Source organism: Chrysemys picta, chromosome 4, assembly GCF_011386835.1.
Source record: "Chrysemys picta bellii isolate R12L10 chromosome 4, ASM1138683v2, whole genome shotgun sequence".
NCBI classification, from domain to species: Eukaryota; Metazoa; Chordata; order Testudines; family Emydidae; genus Chrysemys; species Chrysemys picta.
In genome coordinates this window covers 106,555,264-106,577,888 of record NC_088794.1, presented here as the reverse complement: position 1 = coordinate 106,577,888, position 22,625 = coordinate 106,555,264, and the positions used below count along the sequence as shown (strand labels likewise).

Below are 22,625 nucleotides of genomic sequence, written 5' to 3'. Positions count from 1 at the left end.
ACTCTAAATACTTCATGCCATTGTGCTTTATGTACAGTGAGGCAAAGACCTGTCTAAAGGTTAATCTGATAAAATGAAGAAAATTAATTTAATACCCTAAAGGTTAAATTACTGATCAAAATATCATTATACTACTTGCTGCTGTAGTCTATTCATGCTCTGCTTGATGAGCGCAAACTCCTGAAATATGAGGATATATACCAGGGGTCGGCAATGTTTGGCATGCGGCTCGCCAGGGTAAGTACCCTGGCGGGCCGGGCTAGTTTATTTACCTGCTGACGTGGCAGGTTCGGCCGATCGCGGCCCCCAGGTTCGCTGTCCTGGGAATGGGGGTGGCGAGAAGCGGCGCGGGCGAGCGATGTGCTGGCCACGGCTTCCCGCCGCCCCCATTGGCCCGGGACGGCGAACCGCGGCCAGTGGGGGCCGCGATCGGCCGAACCTGCCGCGTCAGCAGGTAAATAAACTGTCCCGGCCCGCCAGGGTGCTTACCCTGGCGAGCCGCGTGCCAAACGTTGCCGACCCCTGCTATATACTATACTTCTTGGCTATCTATATTGCTGGAGGACAGACAGTTGATCACCACACTCATAGACTTTAAGGCCTGAAGGGACCATCATAAACATCTAGTCTGACTTCATGCACATTGTAGGCCACAGAACCTCACCCGCCCACTCCTGTAATAGACCCATAACCTCTGGCTGAGTTAGTGAAGTCCTCAAATCATGATTTAAAGACTTCAAGTCATAGCGAATTCACCATTTACAGTAATTTAAACCTGAAGGTGACACATGTCCCATTTTGCAGAGGAAGGTAAAAATACCTCAGGGTCTCTGCCAGTCTGACCTAGGTCAGTTGGGTCTTGCCCACATACTTAAAGTCCAATAGCCAGACACCTGGCTGGGAAATAATTATTTGTAGTTAACTCAGAGCCCTCCCCATCTAGTGTCTCATCACTGGCCATGGGAATATTTGTCTACATGTTATTGTAGGCAATCTCATCATACCATCCCCTCGATAAACTTATCATGCTCAGTCTTGAAATCAGTTAAGTTTTTTGCCCCCACTGCTCTCCTTGGAAGACTGTTCTAGAACTTCACTCCTCTAATACACCTCTACCTCGATATAACGCTGTCCTCGGGAGCCAAAAAATCTTACTGCGTTATAGGTGAAACCGTGTTATATTGAACTTGCTTTGATCCACCGGAGTGCGCAGCCCCGCCCCCCGGGGCACTGTTTTACCGTGTTATATCCGAATTCGTGTTATATAGGGTGGCGTTACATTGAGGTAGCGATGTAGTTAGAAACCTTCACCTAATTTCAAGCCTAAATGTTGATGGCCAGTTTATATCCATTTGTTCTTGTGTCTGCACTAGCACTTAACTTAAATAACTCCTCTCCCTCCCTGCTATTTACCCATCTGTGTATTTATAGAGAGCAATCACATCTCCCCTCAGCCTTCATTTGGTTAGGCCAGGGGTGGCCAACCTGAGCCTGAGAAGGAGCCAGAATTTCCCAATGTACATTTCCAAAGAGCCACAGTAATACTTCAGCAGCCCCCATCAGCATACACACACACCCCACTCCCAGAGCCTCCCACCCACTGGCAGCCCCACCAATCAGCGCCTCCTCCTTCCTGCTCACTCCTCATGATCAGCTGTTTTGTGGCGTGCAGGAGGCTCTGAGGGGTAGGGGGGAGGAGCAAGGGCACAGTAGGCTCAGGGGAGGGGGCAGGAAGGGGTGGAGTGGAGCAGGGCCTATGGCAGAGCCAGGGGTTGAGCAGTGAGCGTCCCCCAGTACATTGGAAAGTTGGTGCCTGTAGCTTCAACCCCGGAGTCGGTGCCTATACAAGGAGCCGCATATTAAACTTCTGAAGAGCTGCATGTGGCTCCGGAGCCACAGGTTGGCCACCCCTGGGTTAGGCTAAACAAGCCACGCTCTTTGAGTCTCTTCTCATAAGGCAGGTTTTCCACTCTTCTGATCATCTTAATATCCCTTCTCTGCACGTGTTTCAGTTTGAATTAATCTTTCTTAAATATGAGACACCAGAATTGCACACAGTATTCCAGATGAGGTCTCACCAGTGCCTTGTATAATTGTATTAACACTTCCCTTTTTCTACTGGAAATACCTCACCTGATGATCCTAGGATTTCATTAGTGTCACATTGGCGGCTCATAGGATCAACCGGTACACCCAGGCTTTTCTCCTCGGTCGCTTCCAGCTGATATATCACTAATTTATAGCAAAAATTCTTGTTGTTAGTCCCTAAGTGCATGACCTTGCGCTTTGCACTATTAAATTTCATTCCATTTCCATTACTTCAGTTTTCAAGGTTCTTCAGTTCTTCTAGTGTGATATTCCGGCCCTCCTTTATATGGGCAAAACCTCCCAACTTTGTATTATTCACAGATTTTATTAGAGCACACCCACTTTTTGTGCCAAAGGCATGCATGAAAATGTTAAATAAAACTGGTCCCAAGACCTATCCCTGAGGAACTATGCTAGTAATCTCCTTCCAGCCTGATAGTTCACCTTTCAGTATGACCCATGGTAGCCTCCCCTTTAACTAGTTCGTTATCCACCTTTCAATTCTCATATTACCCCTCATCTTTTCCAATTTACTAATAATTTCCCATGTGGAATTGTATCAAATGCTTTTCTGAAATCAAGGTAGATTAGATCTATTGCATTTCTTTTGTCTAAAAAGTTAGTTATCTTCTCAAAGAAAGAGATCAGGTTGGTCTGGCATGATCTATCTTTTGTAAAACCGTGTTGTATTTTATCCCAATTACTGTTTACCACTGTGTCCTTAACTACTTTTTTTTTCAAAATTGGTTTCACGATCTTACATGCAATTGAGGTCAAACTAACAGGCTTTTAGTTTCCCAGATCATTTTCCCCCCCTTTCTTAAAAACTGGAGAATTGCTAATACCGGTCATAGGGTATAACCCCCAAGTTTATGGATTCATTAAAAATCCGTGATACTGGGCTTTCAGTTTCATGTGCCAGTTCCTTTAATAGTCTTGGATGGAGATTATCTGGCCTTCCAATTTGGTCCCATTAAGCTGTTTGAGTTTGACTTTCACATCAGATGTGGTAATTTCGACTTCCATATCTTCATTTCCATTGGCCACCGTGACAGTACCCCTAAGCTCATGACCCTTATTAATAACTGAGGCAAAGTATTCATTTAGGTGTTAGACCTAGATCAGCGGTTCTCAAACTGTGGGTCAGAACCCCAAAGTGGGTCGAACCCCGTTTTAATGGGGTCGCCCGGGCTGGTGTTTAGACTTGCTGGGGTGTGGGGCCGAAGCCAAAGCCCGAGCTGCATCCCCGGGGCCGAAGCACAAAGACTTCAGCCCTGGGGATTACAGCTCAGGTTACAGGCTTGCCGTACAGGGCTGAAGCCCTTGAGCTTGGGCGCCTCCTCCTCTCCCCTGTCCCCCGCCTGGGATGGTAGGGCTTGGACTTTTGGCCAATCCTGACCCCCCCTACGTGGGGCGACGGGGCTCAGGCTTCAGTCCGCCTTCCTGGGGTTGTATAGTAATTTTTATTGTCAGAAGGGGATCGCGGTGCAATGAAGTTTGAGAATCCCTGACCTAAATTATTTTTAACCTCCACCCCAGCCTCACTGCTTAGCAGTCCCACTTTTTCTTTCCTTGGTTTTGTTGTTGTTGTTGTTTTGTGTTTTGGTATTTATATCGCTATAGAAACATTTACTATTGACATATACATATACATTTACTATTGACATAAACATATCCTACTATCTTTTTCAGGGTTTTGGCAGTTCTCACTTTTTCCCTACATTTTCTGACCTCTGAGAGGTAGCTTTCCTTGCCAGTTCTTCCCATCTTTCATTCCTTGTAGGCTTTCTGCTTTCTCTTAGGCCTTGGCTACACTTGCGAGTTACAGTGCAATAAAGCAGCCCCGGGCGCCCTAGCTCACTGCCTGTCCACACTGGCAAGGCACGTAGAGCGCTCTGACTCCGCAGCTACACCGCTGCTGGTACTCCACCTTGGCAAGTGGAATAACATTTGCTGCGCCCCTGCTGGAGCGCCGCAGCGCCAGTGTGAACAAGGTGTTGCGTTACTGCGCTGTGATCAGCCTCCGGAAACGTCCCATAATCCCCTTAAGTGAAGTGGCCACTCTTGTCTTTGTTGTGAAATCGGCTGCAGGAATGCGGAAATGCCCTTTCAAAGCTCCGTTTGGGAGAAGCTGGCTGCTTATCAGCTCTGAGAAAAAGCAAACATTTACTGTTTGCTTTGAGTGAATGAGAGAGAGGTGGGGTGGGAGAGAGGGGGGTCTGAACTTACAATACAGCATGCTGACACACTCTCAGCCCCCCAAAAACCCACTCTCTCTCCCCCCACATACACACAACACAATCCCTGTCACACTCCACCCCACCCCCATTTGAAAAGCATGTTGCAGTCACTTGCAGGCTGGGATAGCTGTCCGTAATGCACCGCTCCCAACACTCTTTTGAAATCAAGGACCCTAGTTGCAGATACATTTTTGTTCATCCTTCCAGTTAGCTTGAGCTGAATTAGCTCATGATCACTTGAACCAAGGTAGTCCCCTACAACCAGCTCTTCTATGAGGTCCTCACGGATGTTTTTTTTGTTTGGTTGGTTGGTTGTTTGTTTTTGTTTTTTTTGTTTTTTTTTTTTTTGGTGTATTCAATCTGGTCAAGACAAGCCACGGCATTCTTATTAACAATTTTCTAGGCATGACGATCTCCAGGAAATTGAGTCATTTTGCAGTCCTCAACAGTGTGGGTCATGGTTTGTGGCTGCACACATTGACATAGTGGACTGTCTCTAAAACACCGCCAAAATTCTGCTGCAGCACAGATTCCATCTCCGGTACAAAACCAATTGAGAAGGCTCCATTGCCTTCCTGGTAAATAAAACCCAGGTTGATGTGGAGTAGGGGCCCAGATAAGATGATTATTTGTCACTTTCTCTGTGGATCAGTGAAGCTCTATCATAAATCCCTCACCCGGTAAACTTACCCACAATGGGCATCATGAGAGCAGATGACCATGTGGTGAATTAAACAACTCTTTAGTTAATGGTAGATGTGACATATCATGCAATTTCATCACAATCTTTGCTACGTTTTCAATATTGCAGAGAACTGGTAAGCATGGTAGAGGAGTAGATTTAAGTTTGTCTGAAATAATACGCATGGTGAAATTAAGTTGTACATTGATAATCCTTGTGTGAGACAAGCGAGTCCATACTAGAGTGCAGTACTCCGCCACTCACCAATACCAAACCTAAAATGGCATCACCTCTTTTAGGTTTGGTGACAGTTTGGTGAAGAAATCTGTTAGCTATCATATCCAGGAAAATCTAGGCCCTATTATTATTGGTAGCACTTGTCCTCCAATCTATATCTGGGAAGTTAATCTCACATAATCACACAATTCCCAGTACTATTTATTTCATTAAAAACATTAAAGAGGTGTCTATTGATATCCAAATCAGATCCTGGGGGTCTGTAGCATATCCCAAGTACTATCCGAGAAGAGCCACTGGTAGCTTTCTTCCCCAAAGTGATTTTGACCCAAACAAACTGTGTTTTATCCATTCCATCCCTTCTGATATCTTTACAATCTACCTCATAATTAATATACAATGTTCCTCCACCACCTTTACCTTTATTTCTGTTTTTCCTGAACAGCACATATCCTTCAATACCTGTATTTCAGTCATGATCTGTGTTCCCTGTAAGCTGTGCACTTGAGCGGCCACGCAGAAGAGATTTAAATGCTGCCCCGCTGATTAGGAGAGCGTGCACAGCCGGCAGCATGTGTTCAGGTTCCCCTCCCCGCACGTTGCGCCATCCTGCAGCTGCTCCTGGGACCATCCTGCTGGCTGTGCGGGGCGCGGAGGGGAGGAGGATCTGATGTTAGGGTCTTCCCCCCCCCCATGTACCCCATCTCTGCAGAGTAGGGCAGAGGGGACACAGCCTGACTCAGAACTCAAGCTGCTGCGGGGAAGGGTGAGTGGCTGAGTGCCTTTCTGAGAGACAGTGCAGTGTTTCTGAGATTTCCCCATCAGCCAACTCACACAGTCTCTGTCTGTCTGTTTCTCTCTCCCCCTCCCATTGCCCATGTTCCCCATCTCAGCTGAGCGGGAGAGGGGAGACAACAGGGCTCAGGACAGACTAGGAGAGCTTTCAGTGAGTGTCTTAAAGAGACAGCGCAGGCCGTCTCTCAGAAACTTTCCCAGCAGCCAGGACACTCACTGTGTGTATGTGTGTGTGTCTGTCTGTCTCTCTCACTCACTCACACTCACTCTCCGTGTCAAACACACACATTGTCTCTGTCACACACAGTCATTCTACTGCAGAGGTCCCCAAACTGTGGGGCACGCCCCCCCCTAAGTGGGCACAGAGGAACATTCAGGGTGGCATGGCTGGGGCCTGTGCCAGCTCCCACCAGGGGCATGGAGGGGGCGCTACCCAGCTCTGCTCATGGCCCTGGCCCCAGCTGCCAGCCCCGCACCTGGGGTCCTGGCCCCAGCCATTGGTCCTGGCCCCTGGCTGAGGATCCATGCCTGCCCTCTGCTGTGGCCCCAGCCTCAGCCCCCTTATCCCTATCCACATCCCCCCCTCCCAGAGCTCCACTCCTGGCCGGGGGGCGGGGGGCGGTGAACAGGGATAAGGGATGAGTGTGAGGTAGAAAGTTTGGGGACTACTGTGTTACTGCCAGTATCACCTACCTAACTGTTAGCTTCATTGGTATTGGCACTGTTTTTCCTCTTAATGTCCATTCTCCTCCTCACTGCTCTTCCTTTCTCCATTGCTTCTATTGTGTCTCTTCATTTTCTTCTCCCAGTCAATACAGGGTGAGTATTTTAAGTAACATCTAATTCCCAGATATTTTAATTTATATTTGGACATGTAATGTATCCCACGCTAACTTGGCACTAACTTCTAGAAAATTGATAGGAGAAATTGATCTCTCTTCATGGACTTGCATTTGTCTATCTACACAAGCCTGGCTAACTGCTCTGTTGCCCACCAAGTAACTTGTATTGAAGAATAATGGTTTGGAGTCACTTGAAAAGGATGCATTTTATTCTATTTAGCCTTATATAAAAACTAAGACCCTCAATCTCACAACTTCTTGTGTGCGGATGGATTGGTTTGCCCACATCGAGCTCCAGTGAAGTCAGTGGTTCTCCATGTGAATGCAGTAGTCTGTCACACACAAGAAGTTGCAGCATTGGGGGTCTTAAGAAATATTTTAGATTGTAAATCAGCTTTTCTGTATAAATGCCTTGTTCACAAAACTGCAAGTGGTCAAGTAATTAATCACTATTTTGAATAAGTTATTTTCTTTGTCCCTATAATTTGCAGGAAAATTCTGTGCTATTCTCAAGGAGCTAGTGGCTGACTTCACTGCCACTGATAACCAAATGGCTGCCTCTACGTTCTTGCTTCCACCTCTCTGTCACCAGGATGATCTTCTTTTACTTGGTCCTTTCTTGCAAGAGACTGACCACAGATTTATTGAAGAGCAGGTATTTGCAGTACTAGTATAACAATTAGTTAACAGTAGGGTTAGCAGTGATTTGTGACTTAGTCAGGAAATGTTACTGTCATATATTTGCCTTTGCAGCTCCTCTTAGGTAGCAATATAGCTGGAGGAAGCCTGGAGTATGACCCTTACTCAATTTATGAGAAAGCTGCAGAAGGTGATTCAGTGCCTAAACCTCTACCTCCCGCACTATCTGTTATCAGTGCTGCAGTCCGTCTCTTTGGAGTTATATTTTCCCATGTAGCAGAATCTCAAAGGTAAAGGATTTACTTAAATTCACCATTAGTTAAACAGAGCCTAAAGAGAGTTAGTATGTTTAAAATATTATTACAATGTAGACTAAAGGTATGTGACTATAGAAGGTATGAATTATGAAGGGAATTTTCATGAGCTAAAAAGATAGATTTATGGCTGGAAGTTAATGTACAGTCTGAAAATGTCAGCTCTCAGTCTGCAGTTACTGATATTGATGAAAAGAAAGAACCAGTAAAATGGACCATTATATTGCATAGACAAGATGGGCAATGTAATATCTTTTATTGGACCAGCTTATGTTGGTGAAAGAGACAAGTTTTCAAGTTTACACAGAGTTCTTCGGGTCTGGGAAAGGTTCTCAATGTCACTGTTACATAGCACGTGAATGAGATATAGTGTTAATAAGTTTTCCATCCATGTTTAATTGACGGAGAAAGTGTTATAAAATGTCTTAAGAGGACAATTCTTAATCCCTGTTTTCTTTCCATGCTTAGTACACCTCTACCTTGATATAACGCTGTCCTCAGGAGCCAAAAAAACCTTACCGCGTTATAGGTGAAACCGCGTTATATTGAACTTGCTTTGATCCACCAGAGTGCGCAGCCCCGCCCCCCCCCGGAGCACTGCTTTACCGCGTTATATCTGAATTCGTGTTATATCGGGTCGCGTTATATTGAGGTAGCGGTGTAGTAGTCTGTTAATACTGAACGTTGTACATTAACAGTTCTTTTTCCAGATAAATATAAAATTTGTCTTGAGAGGATTTTATTGCATACTAATTGTTATAAGGGCTCTTGAACATCAGGGGGGAAAGGGTGGGAAAATCACAGTAAAATATAATCCTCTATACTTGACAATGACAGGCTAAAAATATTTTTAAGACCGGAATTAGAAAAGTAATAAGGAAAACAAAGTAATTTGAAAAGTCTTAAAAGAAACAAGAATACGTACCCTAAAACTGTAATTTGCAACCACAAGAGAACATAACGGAAGCAACAAAGCTTTGTTCTGTTTTTTAAAAAGTTGTTTTGATTTAGCTTTATGATCGTATTGATTGTTGAATGATGAAAAACATCAACACTTTTTTGTGCTGTTGGTCATTCTCCATTTTTTAAATACAAAAATATAACAATAAAATATTTACTTAGAATATATAAGATTTGATTCAGGATAAATGGGATCACTTATGTTGTTTTGCATTTTCAAAGTACTGTACAATTAATCCTGAAATGAGCATGATTGCTAGTGTGATTATGTTCTGTAATTCTATGTAAGGGAGAGAGCTCATTTTAGGGGTCCTGAATCTCACTGTCTTGGCCAGCATAAATTGGGAATGCTGCAGCAAGCATTGAAGGATCTGAAGGAAATCTTATCCAGGATTATTCAATCAGAAAAAAGATGGTAATGTGTGATATGGTCTTTCAAATGAGATGGTATAAGATAGGAATTGGCTGATTCTCTGGGCTTCAGCAAGAATCAACCAGTTAACACAGTATTTTGTGTTGAACGAAAGAAAAAGAAAGAAAGTGCCACTCAATCTCCCTCCATTCCAATGACCCATCTGATATCTCATTATTCTTTCCTGCCAACACCATCCCCAATTACTTACATTCACATATCTTTCCTCGCACCATTACTTTGCAAAATACATTCCTGTGCAGTTACCACCATCTCTCTCCTTGTTCTCGCTTCACTAATTTTATTCTTCTATATTTCGCTTTTTTCTGCGTCTCTGGTCTCTCTTTTCTCTCTCTGCCCTTGCTATTTTTGTCTTGTTTTTTCCTTTATCTGTTTCTCATTGGTGGTGCTTATAATTTTGTGCCCATAAGGCATCCCAAACTATACCATTCCCAGACACACAGTCCTCTTTAATAGGAACCACTCATTGGTAATGAGATAATGAAAGATGATCTATAAATAAATATCCTGTTATAGAAGCAAGGACAAAAAAAGTACATAAGGATAGTGGAAGTACATGTGCCGATATGGACTACAAAAAATCTTGTTGTAGGCAGAGATATCAAGCAGAGGCAAGAAAGGGATCTCTGTGTGTGCATGCAGGAGGATTAGCAAAGTAAATGATAAGAAAAAAGAGTAGGATGGGAAAGGAATAAGAGAAAATCTGGAGAATATTACTTAAGAAAAGGAGCTTAGAAAGACAGTTCTATCTTAACTTGTTTTGGTGGTGATGTAGTTCTCTAAAGCCCCCTTCTAGAGCTTTGTCACTTCCTTGAACCCATCTTCAGCATTATGTTGTTTTATGTATGTACAAGGCTTTGTAAAAAGCTAAACATGTGTTGCCCAAATATAGCAGTCTTTGCCCTGAAGTATGTACAATACCAGACAGAGTTTATAGAGTGGATAATATTCTTTTTATCTACAAAACAAATGTCAGGAATCTGAATTAAAATGCTTTCTCTGCTGACCTCAAACAATTGGCATGTAAATTAGTTAATGAGAAGCCACCACTGTATGGTGATGGTAGGATATGGGAAGTCACTTGAGGCTTTAGAGCGTTGCATTTGCTACTCAAATGCTTCCATAATCTGAAGATTTTGTTTGATGTTTTTTTTAAAAAAAGGCTTGACCAATGTTTTTTTCTTGTTTTGATTTAAGGCTCCAAGTGTTAGAAAAACTGTTGGCTTCCATAAAACAAACAAAAGGAGCACGACAGCAGACAGTACAAGTAAACATTGTATCAGCATTTTCTAGTTTTCTGAAGGTAAATCTGCTCTTTTTATAAATATTCGTTTTAATGCTAAAACTTGATGTCATTCAGTTTAAGTGCATATCTTGCCCTACCATGGGAACATTTCTGTAATCCTTTCCAGTAACCAGCTTTAATTTACCAACCAATCTGAGAATCAGCCTTCAAATATTAAAAATAAAGTATTGGTGGAGTCCACATCCCTAACAGCCTCTCAGATTGAATATCTGCTTGAAGATTCCCACCTTCCTAAACCCCTGGGGATCACAGTTGGACCTTTCCTTATTTCTTATCTCCCCTCCTCTAGCAGAGAAATAAAATACTACACTGGAAGTAAAATAAAGTAGCCTAGTAGCTATATGACTGTTTTGTTTATTCTGCCTTCCTTCATTTTTTATTCACATGTCCTTGTCTCTGTCCATCTCTCACTTTCATTCTTCCCTTCTTTGGCTTTCTTTCAAGTAGCATAGAAAATGTTTGTCTAAAATCTTAGTCTAGACCAGGTGTATTTATTTTCTCCTTGCTGTCTAGAGATTTCTCTCTTTTAATTTTCTTGACTCTGAATTTTCTTGAAGATCTGGATGACCTTGTAAACTGGAGTAATAGTAATAGGATGAAATTTAATAGTGAAAAGTGCAAAGTCATACGTTTAGGGACTCATCGGTTAGAAGTAACAGAAGAGGAGAAGGACCTCGGAGTATTGGTTGATCACAGGATGACTATGAGCCGCCAATGTGATATGGCCTTGAAAAAAGCTAATGCGGTCTTGGGATGCATTAGGCGAGGTATTTCCATAGAGATAAGGAGGTGTTCGTACTGTTATACAAGGCACTGGTGAGACCTCATCTGGAATACTGTGTACAGTTCTAGTCTCCCATGTTTAAGAAGGATGAATTCAAACTGGAACAGGTACAGTTAAGAGCTACGAGGATGAGCCGAAGAATGGAAAACCTGTCTTATGAAAGGAGACTCAAAGAGCTCGGCTTGTTTAACCTAACCAAAAGAAGGCTGAGTGGAGATATGATTGCTTTCTATAAATATATCAGTGGGATAAATACCAGGGAGGGAGGGGAATTATTTAAACTCCGAACCAATGTAGACACAAGAACAACTGGATATAAACTGGCCATCAGGAAGTTTAGATTTGAAATTAGATGAAGGTTTCTAACCATCAGAGGAGTGAAGTTCTGGAACAGTGTTCCAAGGGAAGCAGTGGGGGCAAAAGACATATCTGGCTTCAAGACTAAGCTTGATAAGTTTATGGAGGGGATGGTATGATAGGATAGCCTAATTTTGGCAATTAATTGATCTTTGACTATTAGCGGTAAATATGCCCAATGGCCTGTGATGGGATGTTAGATGGGGTGGGATCTGAGTTACTACAGAGAATTATTTCCTGGGTGTCTGGCTGGTGAGTCTTGCCCACATGCTCAGGGTTTAGCTGATCGCCATATTTGGGGTTGGGAAGGAATTTTCCTCTAGGGCAGATTGGCAGACGTTTTTCGCCTTTCTCTGCAGCGTGGGGCACGGGTCACTTGCTGGAGGATTCTCTGCACCTTGATTTAAACCATGATTTGAGGACTTCAGTGGCTCAGACATAGGTTAGGGGTTTGTTGCGGGAGTGGGTGGGTGAGATTCTGCGGCCTGCATTGTGCAGGAGGTCAGACTAGACGATCAGATTGGTCCCTTCTGACTACGACTCTGATTTTATCTTTGGGGAGAAATATCCTCTCGCCTTTTTGCCCCACTGAATTTTCTCATTAATGTTGTCCTTTCAGCATCTTGTTCTTTTCCCATGTTTTCCTTGTAGCTTTCATCCCTGCCATTGATCTCTCCGTCTTTGTTTTTTTCCTCTCATTATTATCTATCTCCTGCGTCCTTACTACTGAGTCCGTAGCATTCTTTTTCTGTCTCTCCCATCAGAAGATTATCTTTTTTGTGGAACTGGGGTTCTGCATATTGATCCTCCCACTCCTTTCTCTCTGAAAATGTGTATGGCATTTTCCCCGCCAGTGAAGGGGAGGTCTCAGTGACCATTTTTTCCTCCTGCAATGAAAGAGGGAGGAATCCTTTGCAAACTCTTCTAATGCCCAGTTAGTAAGGGCGTGGCAGGGTTTATACTTCACTTTGAAAAGGAGTTAGTAGGGCTCTACTATGCCAGAGGGAAAATCGATGCAGGGGGGGACCCCTTTATCCCATAAACTTTAAGGCCAGAAGGGACCATCATGATCATCTAGTCTGACCTTCTGCACATTGCAGGCCTACCTGCCCACTCCTTAATAGGCTCATAACCTCTGGCTGAGTTACTGAAGTCATCAAATCTTGATTTAAGGACTCAAAGTTTAAAGTGTAACTTTAAAGTTACAAAGAATCCACCATTTAGTCTAGGTCAAACCAGCAAGTGCAGAGAGGCAAAAAAAACCCCAACCAAACAAACCCCAGTTTGATTTTGCCAGTGTGACTTGGGGAAAAATTCCTTATCAACCCCTAATATGGCAACCAGTTAGACCATGAGCACATCCCAGCCAGACACCGTGAGGAAAAAAATTCTATAGTAACTTGGAACCCTCCCCATCTACTGTCCCATCTCCAGTCATAGGCTTTCCTTACACTCACCATACTGCATGAAGTGCTAGTTTGGGCTCTATTGGTATGGATGCAGGGATCTTGCTCTCTTTCTTTGGCACCTGGAGCAACTCTGAGGCATGCTGCCAGTGGGGGACAATTTCCACTCACTGTCCTATCTGGAGTGCCCTGTGGAGAAAAGAATGGAGATGATGAAAACCAATCTTGTAGTGCTCCTATCCATTAAAACAGATTCTTCAGTAGCAGTGCTCTAGGAACACCCTGTTCACAGCTGGAAACTATGGAAATAGGCATGGTAATCTTGGATGTCAGGAAGTGAAGATAGCAGCACTAAGGAAGGAAGGTGCTCCATGAGGAAGGATGATGGAAATGGTGGAGCAGGAGGCAGTACGCCAGCACAGAACAGAGGAGTCGGAGGCCCTGGTCAACTAATATTGCCAGTGCAAGTGGTTGGGTCTCATTCAGAGAAAAACCACCAGTATGGTAAAATGTCTGGTAAAACTCTCTCTTAAAAAAACAAACAAACAAAAACTCTAGAAACGCAGTACCTGATTTTGGTGTAAAAGTGGAGTAACTTCAGTGGAGTTATACTGGTGAAAGTGAGAAGAAAAATAGGCAGAGTATACTTTTATGTACATTTCAGAGGCTAACTGAAACCTGTCTCTCCTCTTGCAGCATGAGTAGTGGTCATTGTAGCTGTATAGCATATTGTTCATTCGGAAATGACTGCTTGTCAAAACACGTTTCCAAATACGTGGATGTACAAAGGGTCATTTTTACTTTTTCCCATTAAAATCTCACTGATGTTTCCTGAAAGTGCATTATATTTTGATAAAAATGTTTCCCTTTGGTCAATTCATCATTCTCTTTTTCCTTCCTCTGTTTGATGTTTCAGAGTAGTATAACAAAATACTATGGACTGAGTTCATTGCCTGCCTTTTATGTTTGGTATAAAATTTTATATATATATATATATATATTTGTTTCACAACACCCAGTTTCCTGGAATTCTATATTTTAATGTCTTATTGTTTGATGGCTTTGTTTGTTATTGTCTGAGCTTCAAGAAGGGTTGTTCTCTCTTTCCCTCTTGATGTTTAGAGTTGAGCAAACTTAGCTCTTAAAAGCAATTAAGCAGAACCAAATAATTGATATGTTTCTTAAGGGTATGTTGTATTTCTGTAATGGTGTTCCTCCAGCTTTAGGGAGGAACCAAGAGTGCTATTACCCCAGGTCTACCAAGATTAACAGTTTTTCCATTACAAATACAAAATAAAAAAATACAAAATAGTGAATCAATAATTCTTTGTAACATTGTCATACTTTAGATAGAACTCTCTGGAGTTGATTGCCACTTTGCTTTTCTAACAGACCTTTTGGCTGTTCGATGCTTTATGCCTAGCTCTTGTGTAACTTTCCGGTTTCCTTCTATCTGTAAATACAATGTGGAATGTTTTCTGTCTCTAGATGTGCTGATATTAGGTAAGATCAGCAGTTGTCATCATAAAGGCACCTGTTATATTTTCTGCATTAGTGTTATCTAGTCTGCCCTTGGATACTGTGATGATAAGCACCTTAACTATGTTAAGTGGCAAACAGAATTATGGAAAATTATAGAAGGTGAAAATTATGCTTTCCTCTCTGGCTGCATCTACCTTGAGGGTTTTAGGGACATCTCCCAGCATTGCTCTCACACCTGTGCAGTTCCACTGGTATTCGCCAGAATCGGCACAGTCACATTTGAACAGTGTGATGGTAAAACTCAGATGCTACAGCAATAGTTGGAGATGTCCTTAAAATTCTGTGTGGACATGATTTTCTGGCTTTGCTAAATTTCAGAGGAGGTTGTCTGTTCATAATGAGGGCTTGTCTACACTTAAAAGTACTGCAGCGGTGCAGTGAAGATGCTACCTATGCTGATGGGAGGATATCTCCCATCAGCCTAGCTGATCTACCTCCAAAAGAGTGGTAGCTACGTTGACAGAAGAATTTTGACATTGACCTGGCACTGCCTAGACCAGGAGTTAGGTCAGTTTAACTGTGTCGCTCATGGGATTTTTCAAACCCCTAGTTTTGACGTAGTTATGCGACTTAATTTCCTAGTGTAGACTAGGCCTGATTTTTTTTTTTAATGAACATAATTTCTTTATTTTAAAGGTATGTTGTGGTTTTCAAGCTGAATGTTATCAGGTTTGGGCTTAGTATGATCTCCTGGCAAAGACATTACATAGTTCCATGGAACACTTTAAATAGAGTAGCAGGTAATCTATGCCTGGATCTATCTATCTGCATTATCACTGGAATACAAATCTGTTAGGAGAGTTGCAGAGACTTAGCTGGCTTCTAAAATAGCCAGGTCCCAGATCACAGGAAGTTTGACAATTCCTATTTTAATTGAACACTGATTGAATAAATTCTAGTGTTTTTATTAGATGCTCTCCATCAGTCTCAATCACATGCATGTGCTCTCATTAGAACTTTTAAAATCTATATTATTTTATTTTCCTTAAGTGTTTTTCATCCTAATATTCTTTCCCAGGTTTTCTGCTACAAGCATTTACTTATTGTAGACTACTGCAGGAGAAAAGCCCATTCATTAATTCTTTTATCAGGATTATTTTTGAAATGGTGGAGGTGTTATGCCTTGAGTATATTACGTTGCTTATCAGTGTATACTGTACTTCTCTGGAGGCCATACCTGTTAGTCGCAAAGAAGAAGGGGTACAAATATAGTTGCCCGATATTAAATAGAGTGTGCTCACTGAGAAAACCAAATTAAATATTTATGTATGTTTGTTTTTATTGCTGAATCATAATATTTAAAAGGGGAAATGATCTTTATTATGCAGTCTTACCAATTCAATTATTAAATAATTTATTTTTAGCACTTGGCTAGCTGCAAGGGAAATTTAGGTCCAGAAGAAGTTAGAAGACCTGCACTGACTCTAGTAATGGGTGCCTTGGAAAGCAATAACCCACTTTTAAGATGTGCTGCTGCAGAATCTTTGGCCAGACTGGCACAAGTGGTTGCTGACAGTGCCTTCACTGCTGGATTGGCCCAAGTTAGTTTTGACAAGTAAGTCATTTTAAAAAATGTTCATATTAAGCTGTCATTTACTCAAGTTTATACAAATACTTGCAAACTCAACATGGCTTCAATATTCGTAATATTTTAAAGGAAATTAATTCCTATAAAATAACTTATCTGTGGTTGAATCTTGGATACCTTTAAATGTATGGCAAAAGTATGGCCAAATTTATGCACACAGTTTGTGCTTCAGTTACTATAAAAAGACCTGTTAAAGAAAGAAATTATGCAGGCATCCATGGAAGTTGAGTACGTTCAATCTAAATCTAAATACTTGAAAATTGGCTGCCTCACCATTTTTAACACAGTAGAACCTCAAGAGTTACAAACACTTTGGGAATAGAGTTTGTAACTCTAAACAAAACATTATGGTTGTTCTTTCAAAAGTTTACAACTGAACATTGACTTAATACAGCTTTAAACTTCACTATGCAGAGGAAAAATGCAGCTTTTAACCATCTTAATTTAAATGAAATAAGCACAAAAACAGTTTCCTGACTTCATTAAATCTTTTTTTTTATTTTTTTTTAGTAGTTTGCGTTTAATATAGTATTATACTGTATATTTGCCTCTTTTTTTTCTTTTTTTGGTCTCTGCTGCTGCTTATTTGCGTACTTTCACTTCCAAATGAGGTGTGTGGTTGACTGGTCAGTTTGTAACTCTGGTTTTTGTAACTCTGAGGTTCTACTGTATAGCATTATAACATATCACTGTAATAGCATGGTAACTGTGTGTGTGTATGCCACATTCACATGGGTAAAAATCACTTCACTCACATAAACCATGAGCACTTGGTTGTTATGCAGGTCAAGTACTGGGATTTGAGGGAGACTAGATAGGTGAAATCCATCCTTAAACCCAGGGCCACAGCATTCAGCTCAGTGCAGCTTCTGCTATACTGGTACTCTGATCTATGAAGGAAAAAGCTTTCTGTGTTAGCTTATGCAGTAGTGGCAAGGAAACAACATGGAAGATGTGTGGAGGCCTACATGGGTGTTCATTCTATCAACAGCTCCACTTAGGTGCTGTAGAGGACTTTATACTGCGCTATCTGCGCTAGGTTATCTGCACTAGGGTAAACTTGTAAAAAGTTTCAGAGTAGCAGCCGTGTTAGTCTGTATCCGCAAAAAGAAGAACAGGAGTACTTGTGGCACCTTAGAGACTAACAAATTTATTAGAGCATAAGCTTTCGTGGACTACAGCCCACTTCTTCGGATGCATAAAAAGTAAAAAGTTAAATTTGTAAGGACAAAATAGACACACCATTTTCTGTCAACATTATATTTTTATTAAATGGTATAAATTAGATTTAGCAAGTCTTTAAAAAAAATACAAAAAGTCAGCCTGATTTGAAGGTAATTTATATACAGAAATGGTTTTAATATTTGTGAGATATTTCTGACAAAAATAAGGAAATTCAGGGTTGAAGCTGAAACTTTCTGGCAAATTGTTTTTAACTTGTTTCATGATAGCTGCACTTCAACGAGGCTTGAAATGCATTCGTTTATATAATGTGTTTTGTTGTATGGCATGGTTGGGTATGGCAGAGAAGAATATATATTTTTAAAAACCCAGGGTTTTTTTTCTCGGACTTTTTCATTTTAAATTTCTATGTTACTTGAAAGTATTTACTTGGACATATCAACATTTTTAAGTGTTGGTGGTTTTTTGTTTGTTTGTTTGGTTTTTTTTGCTGTGATAATGGAAACATTTAGGCTCTGATTTCAATCTGTAATTGGAAATTTTAAGTATTGTAAAGTTAAAAGGAAATGCTTAGATTTTAAATCCTCTATGTGTAGGGACTGTCCTAATGTGTCTAGAGAGTGCCTAGCACATAACGAATGCTACCACAAATAAATAAGACCATACTGATTATGAGACTATCTAGGTTCTTGTTATACCTATTAGGACAGTGGTCTCTAACCTTTCTACGCCCAAGATCACGTTTTGAATTTAAAGGCAACCCAGGAGCTACCCTGCCCCTTCCCCAAGACCCTGCCCGCTCACTCCATTTCCTCCCCCCTCCCCTAATCGCTCACTCTCCCCCACCCTCACTCATATTCATTGCTGGGGCAGGGGTTAGGGTTTGGGAGAGGTGTGGGCTCTGGGCTGGGGCCGAGGGGCCTTGCAGTGTTGGAGGAGGCTCAAGGCTGAGCCTGGGGCAGGGGGTTGGGGTGCATGAGGGAGTGAAGGGTGCAAGCTCTGGGAGGGAATTTGGGTGCAGGGCTCTGGGCTGGAGCAGTGTTGTGGTGCAGGAGGGGGTGTAGGGTGTGGGCTCTGGGAGGGAGTATGTGTGCAGAAGGAGACTCCAGGCTGGAGCAGGGGCTTGGAGTGCAGGGGGGGTATGGGGTGCTGGCTCTGGGAGGGGGCTCAGGGCTGGGACAGGGATTTGGGGTGCAGGAGCAGATTTGGGGTGCAGGAGGGGGCATGGGGTGCTGGCTCCGGGAGGGGGCTCAGGGCTGGGGTGCAGGCTCCCACTGGGGGGCACTTACCTTGGGCGCTCCCAGTTGGCAGTGCAACGGGACTAAGGCAGACCCACTGCTTGCCCCGGCCCCACTCAGGCACATTGGCACCACCTCAAAGCTTTCGGTAACTTTTACTCTGTGCGAGATGGTATTAGGAAATAAATCAAGGGAGACACGGCCGTCTGACCGATAGATGGCTGGCACAAACAGGACAACACAAGAGTGCTTTTACTTAAAGCTAAACTTTACTTAGTCTTGAGCACTTACACACATCCGCAACAGGTTAGTGAAACATCCCCAACCCTCGATAATTACCGAAGCTAAGCGCTGCTTTTCAGTGGCACCGTGACAGGCTTCAGCTGGCCAGGCTTCCGTCTGCCTGTGGGGACCCGAAGATGCGTCCAGAGGGAGCATCCCTGAAGAGCCCCTCCTTAGAAGTCCAATTACCTCAAACTTTTCCCCCTTATTTATACATTAGTAATACAATGACCTATTTCTTAAAGAAAACTTGCTAAGCAAGCAGCGTTAAAAGGTCAGACACCTTATGATTGCCAATTAACCAGAGATATTTACAATATGTGCATTAGCAATTTTAGCACTTTTAGCAGAAGGGGTGCGGGTCAAGCTGTTCTGTCTGTGGTACCCGAAATCCCTGCCCCTTCTGTCTGGTTACACTGAGGCCGCTGCATGACCAATTTATGACCTGGTGACTTAGCTATTTTTGTTAGCAATAAGCAAGAATGGTTCAGGATGGCCTGTTAACTTGACTACTGTTAGTAATACACAATAGTGGTTTAGGCACATTACTGGTTTGCCAACATTTTCCTGAACAGGGCCACCTCCCACCCTGCCAATTGGTAGTGCACATGTGGCCATGCCGCTCCTGGAAGGCGCCAACACACCCCTGTGGCCCCTGGGGGGGGGGGCATGTGGCACCGCGTGCTGCCCCTCTCTGCAGGCACTACCCCCGCAGCTCCCATTGGCCACAGCTTCCTGTTCCTGGCCAATGGGAGCTGTGGGGACAGTGCTTGCAGGCAGTAGCAGCGTTCAGAGAGCCCTGTCCATTTCTCTTCCCCCAGCCTACAGGGCTGCTTCTGGGAACAATGTGGAGCCACGGCAGGCAGGGAGCCTGCTTTAGCAGCAGCGGGCAGCCCCGCTGCACCCCCGCAGCCAGAGATCGTGATCGACTGGGAGAATCCCCAGAATCGACAAGTTGATCGCGATCGACAGGTTGGTGACCACTGTATTAGGAAATAGTAAGAGAGCTCCAAAACTGACTAGAAACCTAGAAGGCAAGGGCAATAGATGACATCATTGGTGGTTGGAGAGAAAGATGTGGCTAATGGGGTGGAACAAACTGTCATTGATGCTGAAGATGGGAATGGGTTGGAACTGATTAAGAGTCTTAGTTTGTTAAACTCTGGAAACTTCTAGAAGGTGCATTTAATGTGGTTCCCTGCAATTTCACAGTATTGATTGTATCCCATTTTAACGGTAGCTAATGTAAAACTGGTGTGACATACCAGGGTACAATCCATACCAATGAGTAGCTGTGTCATCCCTGCCCTGTAACCTGGGGTACCCTTTACAATCCCTTGCTGCTGTAGCCTCCTACTTGGAATGCTCACAAAGAGCCTCCAGCATGTAAGTCACTCACAGCTATGTCTGTGTGTGCTGCAGGCAGCCAGCCACACCTTGGCTCTTACCAGCCTTAAAGATTACCGCAGGGTGACCCCACTACTCTCCCAGTCTTTCTCTCAGAAACATATGTCCTGTACTGCCCAGCCCTCTTCTGGTCAATACAACTATATTGAGTCCATTATTCATTTAAGGGAATAATACGCGCACAACTTGGTACCGCAAGTGGTGTTCCCCAGACACTTCAGCTAGAACACAACAGATTTGAGAAAACAATAAAACAGATTTATGAACTACAAAGAGAGATTTTTAAGCGAGTACAAGTAAGGAGGCATACAAGTCAAAAGTGGTTACAAGAAAAATAAAGATAAAACATTTATTGATGCGTAACTCAACAAACGATGTTAGATTTAAAGCAAAGTTTTCTCACCACATGTTTCAGCAGATTAGCAACCAAACTCTCAGGTCACGACCCCTCCCCCAGAGTCCAACATCTGCTTTCTTTGTGTCTTCTGGTGCAGTGAATGTGATGGGCAGGGAGAAAGAGAGGGGTCTCTTGGGGTGTCTGCCTCTTCTTTTTATAATTCTGTCCCCCCTTTGAGAAGCATTTCCAGCTTGGAGCAAGGCGACAAGTAGTAGCGTGTGGGGAAGGAAACTCCATGCTGTTTCTTTGTTAAGATGCTCTTGTCCCCTTTCCTGCCAAAGAATGGCCGCTTACAGGCAATGGTCCATCAGCCTTGTTTACAGCTGGCTGAGGAGTCCATTTGACCATTGTTTCTGAGGAACTGGTTTAGCCTCTCCCTAGTCTTATCTGGAAAACCTACTTTTAGTCATGATTTCCGCTTATGTTTATAACTTCACATATAATCCTGCTACTTGCATTTTGCCATGCTATTATAGATGAGCAAATAACGAGTTTTTAAATGATACCTCACAAGACATGCCTTGTACAAAATTATTACAACAGTGTGTAGGGTGTGAACATGGCTATATTCTGTCACAGCCAGTGGTTACAGTTTATTGATTACCAATAATGTGTGAATTTATTGGAGACAATATGCCTCAAATAGAAGGAAACAACGATTGAAAGGAGTGAAGTTATGAAAGCAGATAATTCTTCTACACTAACATGTAAACCAATTTGTTGAGGAGCAAGATGGAAAGAATTTTTTCTCATTTCAAAATGCTGAAAACAGGTTTCTGTGTTTATTTGGATATCAAATGAAATTTTATTAGAGTAATAAGAGCAGAACATTGAGTTTGGCAAGTGAGACAATTTTATGTGACTTTTATTGTTAAAATGCAGCAGTGATGACTATTTTAGTCCCTATTCCAGGCCTTCCAGCAGCTCTTCAACAGTGTAATTCAGGAGCAATCTGTGTACATCTAAAAATGGCAAAAATCAAGGTGTGATCATGCCAAAAAATTGCACTTGTTTTAATACTGTTTTGTGCTACTGGTATCACTTACAGTGTAGCGCAAAATGAGAATTTAAAGGAACAATGGAAGCATTTCACCCTGCATATAATTTCCTGAAAGATTTTGAACTTCTGCATGCACTGCTAGATACTGCATTTGAAGAAATAAAAATAGAGGTTTGTTAATACAAGATGGTCAGTCATATATGAAAAATTACTTGATAATAGCTTCAAGCGCCCACACAAGGCACATTGGTTCTTTGTCCAAAAAGAAAACCACAGAATGTGGTAGCCGGCTGTTGAAGGTGCCATCTAATGTATAAAGAAAAATATGACAAATTAGGTCTCTTCCATTTGTTCAAACAACAAATATGTAGAAGATAACTTTTCAGATGCAGTCATCCTAAACTTCTAATGTATGGGCGGGCATTCAGCGTACTATTTAAAATTTTCTGGTTTAAAAAGTAATGCCTAACAAAGTGTTAAAGCACATTTGGGAAGTTGGTTGACTGGAAAACACTTGAAGGAACTTTTTAGTGACTCAGCAGACTACAGTCTGATGATACCATTGACACAGTCTCAAACTGGAAATCTGGCTAGATAATTAACAACAATCAAATGGAACCATATAAGGGCAATAATTGAAAAAAGTGATTCAGAGAAGCTATGAAACTTAGCTAACATCACTGATTCCAAGTACAGAGTTTGCAGCATGGATACTCAGACTGTGGCTCTTTTCAGCATATGATATTAAGAACATAAGAATGGCCGTACTGGGTCAGACTAAAGGTCCATCTAGCCCAGCATCCTGTCTACCGACAGTGGCCAATGCCAGGTGCCCCAGAGGGAGTGAACCCAACAGGCAATGATATTAAAACACTGTAATTTAATTAACCAATCAGGATGCTTTAT

At 42.5% G+C, this 22,625-nt stretch overlaps 1 protein-coding gene across 10 annotated transcripts in view; it reads left to right on the top strand.

Moving 5' to 3' along the window:
• HEATR5A (HEAT repeat containing 5A) overlaps positions 1–22,625 on the top strand; it is a 119,552-nt gene that overhangs the window by 49,476 nt on the left and 47,451 nt on the right. For all 10 annotated transcript variants that reach the window (XM_065595418.1, XM_065595420.1, XM_065595423.1 and 7 more), the window contains 4 exons: positions 7,376–7,539; positions 7,638–7,813; positions 10,428–10,533; positions 15,990–16,180. In XM_065595418.1, the coding sequence (XP_065451490.1) occupies positions 7,376–7,539; positions 7,638–7,813; positions 10,428–10,533; positions 15,990–16,180 (637 nt within the window). The remainder of the gene's footprint in view (positions 1–7,375; positions 7,540–7,637; positions 7,814–10,427; positions 10,534–15,989; positions 16,181–22,625) is intronic.